Source organism: Olea europaea, unplaced genomic scaffold (genome assembly GCF_002742605.1).
Source record: "Olea europaea var. sylvestris unplaced genomic scaffold, O_europaea_v1 scaffold856, whole genome shotgun sequence".
NCBI classification, from domain to species: domain Eukaryota; kingdom Viridiplantae; phylum Streptophyta; class Magnoliopsida; order Lamiales; family Oleaceae; genus Olea; species Olea europaea.
The window spans coordinates 41,023-50,548 of NW_019267010.1; the positions used below are offsets into that span (position 1 = coordinate 41,023).

Sequence of the window (9,526 nt, forward strand, 5' to 3'; positions counted from 1 at the left end):
ATGATCTTGATCTTCATACTTCTTTCATATCTCGAGATGTAGTTTTTCATGAACACATCTTCCCTTATAAAGATATGTCTTCTGTTTCTTATGACAATTCCTTCGTTTTTCCTAAATCTCTCCCTTCTCAAGATTTGGACACTTCCATTTCCATTTCGAATGTGCCCTCCTCTACAAATGTCCCTCGCAAGTCCTCTAGAGTAAAAAACACTCCTACTTACCTCGAACAATATCATTGCAATCTTCTTAAATCTTCCTCAGATCAACCTCGTTCCATGTACTCAAGTGGTCTAAATAAGGTTAGTACTCCTTATGATTTAGTTACATCTCTATAGTATAGCAAGTTATCACTTTCTTTTTCAAATTTTTCTCTCTCAGTTTCTACCACCTTTGAACCTACACACTACTACCAAGCTATAAAATTTGAGCGTTGGAAGAAGACTATGCAAGCTGAGTTAGACGCTCTTGAAGCGAATCAAACTTTGGAATTAACTACCTTACCTCCTGGCAAGAAACCTGTTGGTTGTCGATGGGTGTATAAGGTTAAATTTCGATCTGATGGGACAGTGGAACGTTATAAAGCTCGACTAGTAGCTAAAGGCTACACTCAAATCGAAGGGCTAGATTTTTCAGACACTTTTTCACCTATTGCAAAGCTAGTAACTGTGAGAACGTTACTAGTTGTCTCCGCTGTTCGAAATTGGCACGTGCATCAGCTTGATGTTGATAATGCTTTTTTAAATGGTGAATTGGATGAGAATGTCTTCATGAGTTTACTACCCGGCTACTTTTCATCTCTTTCCAATGCAGTTTGTAGACTTAAAAAGTCTCTTTATGGCCTACGACAAGCATCTAGACAGTGGAATATCAAATTTACCCAAAGTGTCCTACAATATGGTTTTACTCAATCCCAACATGATCATACTCTGTTCACTCTACAAAATTCTACTACATTCATGGTGTTGCTAGTTTATGTCGATGACATAATTGTTACGAGTCCTGATCTGGTTTGTATTCATGCTCTCGAGGCTTATCTGAATTCAACCTTTAAAATTAAAGATCTTGGCACTATCAGGTATTTTCTAGGCCTGGAAATTGCTCGATCTTCTGCTGGTTATTCTATTTCACAACGAAAATATGCACTTGATATACTACAAGATTTCAGGCTTTACTGGAGCCCGTCCTTCCTGTTTTTCTATGGAACAAAATTTGAAATTGTCTCGTGAGGAGGGACAGTTATTAACCTACCCCTGCAGAGACTGATTAGGAGGTTAATATACCTAACTATCATGAGACCTGATTTGACATTTGCTGTTTAGACACTTAGCTAGTTCATGCAAGCACAAAGGAAGCCTCACTTGGATGCAATACACATAATTTTGAGATACAATAAGCATATACCAGCATAAGGAATTTTTCTGTCAAGCAAATCTGATCTGCAATTGAAGGCTTTTTGCGATGCAGACTGGGCATGGTGTATAGATAGCAGGCGCTCTGTAACTGGGTACTGTGTTTTTCTTGGAAAAGCATTGATTTCGTGGAAATCCAAAAAGCAAACAACAGTATCAAAGTCATCTGTTGAGGCTGAATATAGAACAATGGCTACCACCTGTTGTGAAATAATTTGGCTGTTAGAAATACTTAATAACCTGGTGTGGATCATATGAAGCCTGCATTAATGTATTGTGACAATAAAGCAGCCTTGCATATAGCCTCCAATCCAGTTTTTCATGAGAGAACTAAACACATAGATATAGATTGTCACATTGTGAGAGAGAAACTATAGAAGGGCCTGATTAAAACAGTTTATGTTTCTTCTAAACACCAACTGGCAGATATTCTGACTAAAGCTTTGGAAGCATATGAGTTTTCTTTCTTACTTAGCAAGATGAGAATCATAGATTTGCACAAGTCCATCTTGAAGGGGAATGTTACAACTCAACAACCTGTTAAAGCTGGAACAGAAATCGAAATTGCAGGAAGTTGAAGTTGGTTAGAAAAGATGAGCTAGAATATAGTTACAACAGTTAGAATAAAGTTAGTTAGTTGAGTTACAGCTGGCAGCCTGATAGCTGGTTCTATAAATAGAATCAATGTACAAACGTGAATTGAATTCAATAGATCCTACTTCTTATAAAAGAGGCAATATGTCAATTACTGTTCATTCAAGATGTATTTTGAGTTTTCTTATTTCACCCTTAAATATCCCATTTCACTTCTGAAACGTGGTCTAATGGTCTTCTTTGTTTTTGCTTTTTTCCCAAACTTTAAGCCCATTTTGGACTGTTGTAGATCTGTCGGTCGGAATTATTGACTTCCCTATCTCACAAAGGGGAACACTAATGGTATTATTGACTTTCCTCTCACAAAGGGACTCACTAATGGTGAGAAAATCCATTTCTTTTGGTAAANTATTTCAGAAGAGTGATTTTTATTTTTTTTAAGAGTGTGGTTAAAGATAAGAAAAAAATTAGATTCGTGTAAAATTATTTTATGAGAGAATGTGTGATTGAAAATGAGTTTTAAAAGCAATCATATTATAATAGTATAGGAAATTTTTGATAAGTAATACATGGCGTGGAATGATTGGAAGATAGAGAGAGAGAGAAGGCCAATGATGCATCGCTATATCAATGTTGATATGAATTATGTCAACATTTTTCTATATTCGTGACTTTTTCCTTTGAAAAAATGGAGATCAAACATGGGAGTACCAATAAGAAACAAATCCACCTTAGCTCCTGTTTTTGCTCCTTCATTGAAAAACTATTTTTTTTTTTTTACCAGATATACTTTTCAATAGAAAAATATTACATGTAACTTCAAAACATTTTCTTATTTTTTAACGACACATTCTTCAACAAATCATTGTTGCAAGAGAAATTTTCTCACAAAATCACATTAAGCACCTGTTCGACCGAGGGGCGGGGAGAATGTATTTCAGAAGAGTGATTTTTATTTTTTATTTTTAGAATGTGGTTAAAGATAAGAAAAAAATTTGGATTCATGTAAAATTATTTTATGAGAGAATGTGTAATTGAAGATGAATTTTGAAAACAATCATGTTATAATAGTATAGGAAATTTTTGATAAGCAACACATGACGTGGAATTATTGGAAGATAGAGAGGGAGAGAGAGAGAAGGCCAATCATGCACTGCTGTATCAATGTCGATATTAATTCTGTCAACATTTTTCTGTATTCGTGAATTTTTCCTTTGAAAAAATGGAGATCAAACATGGGAGTACCAATAAGTGACAAATCCACTTTAGCTCCTGTTTTTGCTCCTTCATCCAAAAACTATTTTTTTTTTTACCAGATATACTTTTCAATTGAAAAATGTTACACGTAACTCCAAAAATTTTTCTTATTTTTTAACTACACATTCTTCAACAAATCATCGTTCCAAGAGAAATTTTCTCCCAAAATCACATTAAGCACCCGTTTGTGTGTGTGTGGGGAGGGGTGGCGGGGAATGTATTTCAGAAGAGTGATTTTATTTTTATTTTTTTTAGAATGTGGTTAAAGATAAGAAAAAAAAATTATATTCGTGTAAAATTATTTTATGAGAGAATGTGTGATTGAAAATGAGTTTTAAAAGCAATCATTATAATAGTATAGGAAATTTTTGATAAGCAATACATGGCGTGAAATGATTGGAAGATAGAGAGAGAGAGAGAAGGCCAATGATGCACCGCTATATCAATGTCGATATGAATTCTGTCAACATTTTTCTGTACTCGTGACTTTTTCCTTTGAAAAAATGGAGATCAAACATGGGAGTACCGATAAGAAACAAATCCACTTTAGCTCATGTTTTTGCTCCTTTATCCAAAAACTAAATTTTTTTTTTTTTACCAGATATACTTTTCAGTAGAAAAATATTACACGTAACTTCAAAAATTTTTCTTATTTTTTAACGACACATTCTTCAACAAATCATTGTTGCAAGGGAAATTTTCTCCCAAAATCACATTAAGCACCTGTTGGGCGAGGGGGCGGGGGAATGTATTTCAGAAGAGTGATTTTTTTTATTTTTAGAATGTGGTTAAAGATAAGAAAAAAATTTAGATTCATGTAAAATTATTTTATGAGAGAATGTGTAATTGAAAATAAATTTTGAAAACAATCATGTTATAATAGTATAGGAAATTTTTTATAAGCAACACATGACGTGGAATTATTGGAAGATAGAGAGAGAGAAGGCCAATCATGCACCGCTATATCAACGTTGATATGAATTCTGTCAACATTTTTCTATATTCGTGACTTTTTCCTTTGAAAAAATGGAGATCAAACATGGGAGTACCAATAAGTGACAAATCCACTTTAGCTCATGTTTTTGCTCCTTTTTCCAAAAACTAATTTTTTTTTTTTTTTTACCAAATATGCTTTTCAATAGAAAAATGTTACACGTAATTCCAAAACTTTTTTTTATTTTTTAACTACACATTCTTCAACAAATCATTGTTCCAAAAGAAATTTTCTCCTAAAATCACATTAAGCACATGTTTGAATCCCATTTTTGTGGCTAACAATTCATTTTGAAATTGTAAATTGATGAAGAATATGTGGTAAAAAATAAGATTTTTTTTTTTTAGTTTGTATGGAATATTATTTTATTAAAGAATATGTGGTTGAAAAGAAATGAGAGAAAAATATATTTTGAAAATAATGGAGATGAAATACTAGCTAAATTGAATCCAAACAAGTGCTTGATATGGAAAAATGGAACCCCTATTTGGTGGCATTAAAATCAAATTTTTAGTAAATTTTGATGAAAATTGATAAAATATATGGTTGAAAAATTGTTGGACCCATAAAATGTATGATTGAAATAAATTGTTAACTTTGATTTAAATTAAAATTAAAATTAAAATTTTAATAAGTACCAAATAAAGTAATTCGGAGTATTTCTACCCTTAAGTAGTGCTTCCATGAGCAGTATACGTGGCAATGGATAACGATCACAAATTCAGGATCTTCGAACTAGGCTGCAAAAATAAATAATTAATTAAATAATTCATTCAGATTAATGCGATGTTAAGTTAAGGATCAGATTCTGAATTTTGTTTAAGGAAATAAATTATTGATAAATGAACACGTGCCAAACTTGAGTGCTTCGAGCCTTCTTTTTTGGTTTTACACAGATACGTTAATGTTTCTTGCTACGGAAGACACACCTGTACATTCTAGGATAGGTGTCAGTACAGATAACAAAATATTCATATATTTCTTGTCACGTCCAGTCCAAATGCCAGTTTCTAACAAATCAATCAACTCCCTTCTCTCCTCACTTTGCCCTTTGCACCCACCAAGAGCCACCTTTAACCCTATTGGCTTATCCCAACCCCTCCTCCCACAAATGCTATTCAATACTTAATAAATATTTATTTTTGTCCATCAGCCAACATGACTGTGATATTAGGATTTATTTGATATAGATTTTTTAAAAATAAATTAGTTTTACCAAATTCAAATAAGATAATGCACATAAATTGCCGCTCATTATTACTCGAGCTGAGCTGCGGGTATAGACCCTCAGTTCACAGACTTTTTATGGAAGTCTCACACCATGTGGGATCGGAATTTTTTTTATCATTTTTTTATTATATTGGGCTTCGAAGTGGGATCGACCTTGTGTGAGAGATCTGATTTAATTCTGTAAAATGAATTTTGTACAATCAGAATTACTCTTATTACTTCTGATGAATAGTATTATTCTGCCCATAAGTTAAATAAAAAATCACTCAAAGGAAATAAAGTAATGCTATTTATTCCACATTGAAAATGATTATCGTGTCATGTTACAAATTATAAGATTAGTAAAGTAAGTCATCAAATTTTTTGACAGGAATGATCTCCAGGCTAGAACTTATCGTTCCATATCAACAAGTCAAATCATCTTCGCTAACGTGACATTTTATCTTGTTCACCATGGAAAAGAGCACAATTTTGTCATAATCGATAGGAATAATTAGCATTATTCTGAAAAATAAGATACATAACAATTTTCAATTAGGTATTCTCAACTTGCTATCAATATTTATTCGATAAATAGTTAGTTTCTTAACCTTTCAATTAATGTGATTTTTTGGGTCATCAATCTTTCAACAAGAGATTCTGGTCCCTAGCCTATTTTAACATAAACATCCTACATACATCAACAATTTTCTTGATTTAAATTCACACATTTAAATAAATTGAAAATTTAAAGTTAAAAGACCTAAAACTACTCTAGTTGAAAGATGGAGAGCTCATTTCTATTTCTTCTTATTTATTTTCCAATCCCACTAGCGAAAATTTTTAATTGGAAATGATTATTTTCAACCACTAAACTTTAACCACAGGACAGGATAAGGCTGCATGTGGAGCCTGGAGGTACAAAGCCATATTTGCGGGGTTAATCTTGGGTAACAACCCCTGGACCAGGTTGTCAAAGGGGCTTTAGCCTTTTTTGCGTGCTCAGTGTGTTATAATTTCGTGGCTCTATCACGTCCGTACGCATCATCAACTATGTACGACAAGAATAATCCAATGGTACCAATGGATATGCCGCTTCACCAAATCACATACTGCTTTCTTTTTTTCATGTTCCAAAGTTTCCTTGTATCAGATAATATATTCAGCTTTTATTTAAATTTTTAGGAATATTCGTTTTTAATTCCTGGGAATTTTATTATTTTATAAGCACCAACTTTATTTTAATAATCAAAGATAATCACTAGTCTCCGTATGGTGAAGTTTCAACTCCATTTTCAGAAAGAAACTCGTATTCTTGTTATAAAAGCAAGCAGTTTCCTTATCTGAAAACTGAAAAAGAGGGAGAAAGGATATGTTCGATTTTATGAGAATGAAGAGAGTCACTGACCCGTTAGATGATAAAGTGAAGGCACGGATCTTCGGCTGCAGCAGCAGTGGGAGCGAACACAGTGCTCAAGCTGACGACGACGTTTCACCTGATCTTTTCTTCGGTTTTAGTATTGATAATACTGTCGGAGATTATTCATCTGTAAAGAAGAGTAACAATGATCTGGATTCTGATGAACGTGATTCATCAACGTATGATTCTGCTAATGGAGATTTGATTGAACGAATTCTCAAAGATCGGACGGATTCGTTTAAGAATATGCTTCTGGCTCATGTTTTAAAAGCTTTGCAAGTGTTTTCGTGTGTGAGATCGAACAAACAGATTTTCCGGCGGAACGTTATGGCGTTTTTGAGGCAGTACGGACACAATGCGGCAATATGCAAGACGAAATGGGAGAGCTCCGGTGGACTAACAGCTGGAAATTACGAGTTCATCGACGTTATTCGACAAGACTCAACTCGGTATTTCATAGATCTAGATTTTGCTTCCGAGTTCAAAATAGCAAGGCCGACGAATTTTTACGAGCATCTACTGCAATTCATACCGACATTTTTCGTCGGTCAGGACGAAGAATTGAAGCAGATTTTGAAGATAATGAGCGACGCCGTAAAAAGATCGTTGAAATGCAGAGAACTCACTCTACCGCCTTGGCGAAAGCACCGTTTTTTGCAGAACAAGTGGTTTGGTCCGTACCGTCGCACGGTGAATCTCTTCCCTTATACGTTGCCGTCTAACCAGAGTTACGGCGTCAAGTGTCAAGCCGTCGGTTTTGACGCCGCCATTAACGGCGGAGGTCTGCTGTTTCCCTCGACAGCCCGTACAAGAGGATGCAATTGAAATAAAATATTTTTCGAATAATTTTTGAATTTTATGTACGATATCATTTTCTTGTGCATGCGGAAACTGCACGTCGTGTATCTGACGGCGCAAGTAGGTAATCGTGCAAGAACCGTTGGATTGATTTTAATCAGACGGGCTCGTTAGTTTCTGGAGAAAAGAGAGGGAACGCCATATTATCCAATACTTATTTTTAAAATTTTTTTTTTTTTTTTTAAAGTAGAATATTTCTATCCATGGCCAAAGGTGCTTGCTCACTCATCTAGCTGAAATTATAAGTTCAGTTGAAGTTGAGGCCATGCTTGATCGACAAATTTTTTCTGGATTCCATTTTCACAATTTCAAGTGTTTGATATGGTTTTTTTTGCCATGGAATTCAAGTTCCATGTTTTCTTGGACTTTGGACCTTTCTAACTTTGTAGGGAAAATCAATTCCCGGTTACTGTAGCATATATGTGTTTTTTAATTTTTTAATTTATTATTATTATTTTGGCAAAATTAACAAATTTTAAGAATTATTGTAAAAAAATATTTTCTTTTAATTGACAATTTTCATATAAAATAAAGTCAAACAAATATAAAAAAATAGATGATTTTTTTGTTTTTTTGTTTTTTTAGCAATGTAAACAAATTTCATCTTCAACACTAGTAAATTATATCCCTTTAATTGACAATTTTCATGTAAAATAAAGTCAAACGAATATAAAAAACACTTTTATTTCAATATTTTTCACGTGAAAATTTATATTAATCAAACACAATAATTTATAATTCCCAAGAAAATAATTTTTAGGTATTTCAATTCCTTGGAATTCGTTTTCAATTCCATCTTTGCAATCAAACGAACCCTAAATACCAATCTCAAAAATAATTATGTTTCTAAATATATTAGTTTGAAATTTTACTATGAAACACTTTGATTGAAACCTTCAAAATATAAACTTTACAATACTTACATATTTATATTTATTCAAGCTAAAACCAATAAATTATTGTAAGGTTCAACCAGAAATTTAAGATTATAGTTCCTTTTTTTTATAAGAAAAATATTATCATCAAAATCATTACTTTCCAAAAGAGCCAATAGAAGTTGACTAGTAAATAAACGTTGAAGTGTAAATTGCTCCAATAAATAATCTGGATCAGGTTGTCAAAGGGGCTTTAGCCTTTTTTGCGTGCTCAATGTGTTATAATTTCGTGGCTCTATCACGTCCGTACGCATCATCAACTATGTACGACAAGAATAATCCAATGGTACCAATGGATATGCCGCTTCACCAAATCACATACTGCTTTCTTTTTTTCATGTTCCAAAGTTTCCTTGTATCAGATAATATATTCAGCTTTTATTTAAATTTTTAGGAATATTCGTTTTTAATTCCTGGGAATTTTATTATTTTATGAGTTGACGCCGCCATTAACGGCGGAGGTCTGCTGTTTCCCTCGACAGCCCGTACAAGAGGATGCAATTGAAATAAAATATTTTTCGAATAATTTTTGAATTTTATGTACGATATCATTTTCTTGTGCATGCGGAAACTGCACGTCGTGTATCTGACGGCGCAAGTAGGTAATCGTGCAAGAACCGTTGGATTGATTTTAATCAGACGGGCTCGTTAGTTTCTGGAGAAAAGAGAGGGAACGCCATATTATCCAATACTTATTTTTAAAATTTTTTTTTTTTTTTTTTTAAAGTAGAATATTTCTATCCATGGCCAAAGGTGCTTGCTCACTCATCTAGCTGAAATTATAAGTTCAGTTGAAGTTGAGGCCATGCTTGATTGACAAATTTTTTCTGGATTCCATTTTCACACTTTC

General features: G+C 33.3%; 1 protein-coding gene across 1 annotated transcript; it reads left to right on the forward strand.

Moving 5' to 3' along the window:
- Positions 1-5,762: 5,762 nt before the first annotated feature.
- Positions 5,763-9,526, forward strand: LOC111391905. Its single transcript, XM_023017184.1, has 2 exons — positions 5,763-7,664; positions 9,138-9,526. Exons 1-2 carry the CDS (start codon positions 6,836-6,838, stop codon positions 9,179-9,181), a joined length of 873 nt encoding a protein of 290 aa, XP_022872952.1. The 5' UTR covers positions 5,763-6,835; the 3' UTR covers positions 9,182-9,526.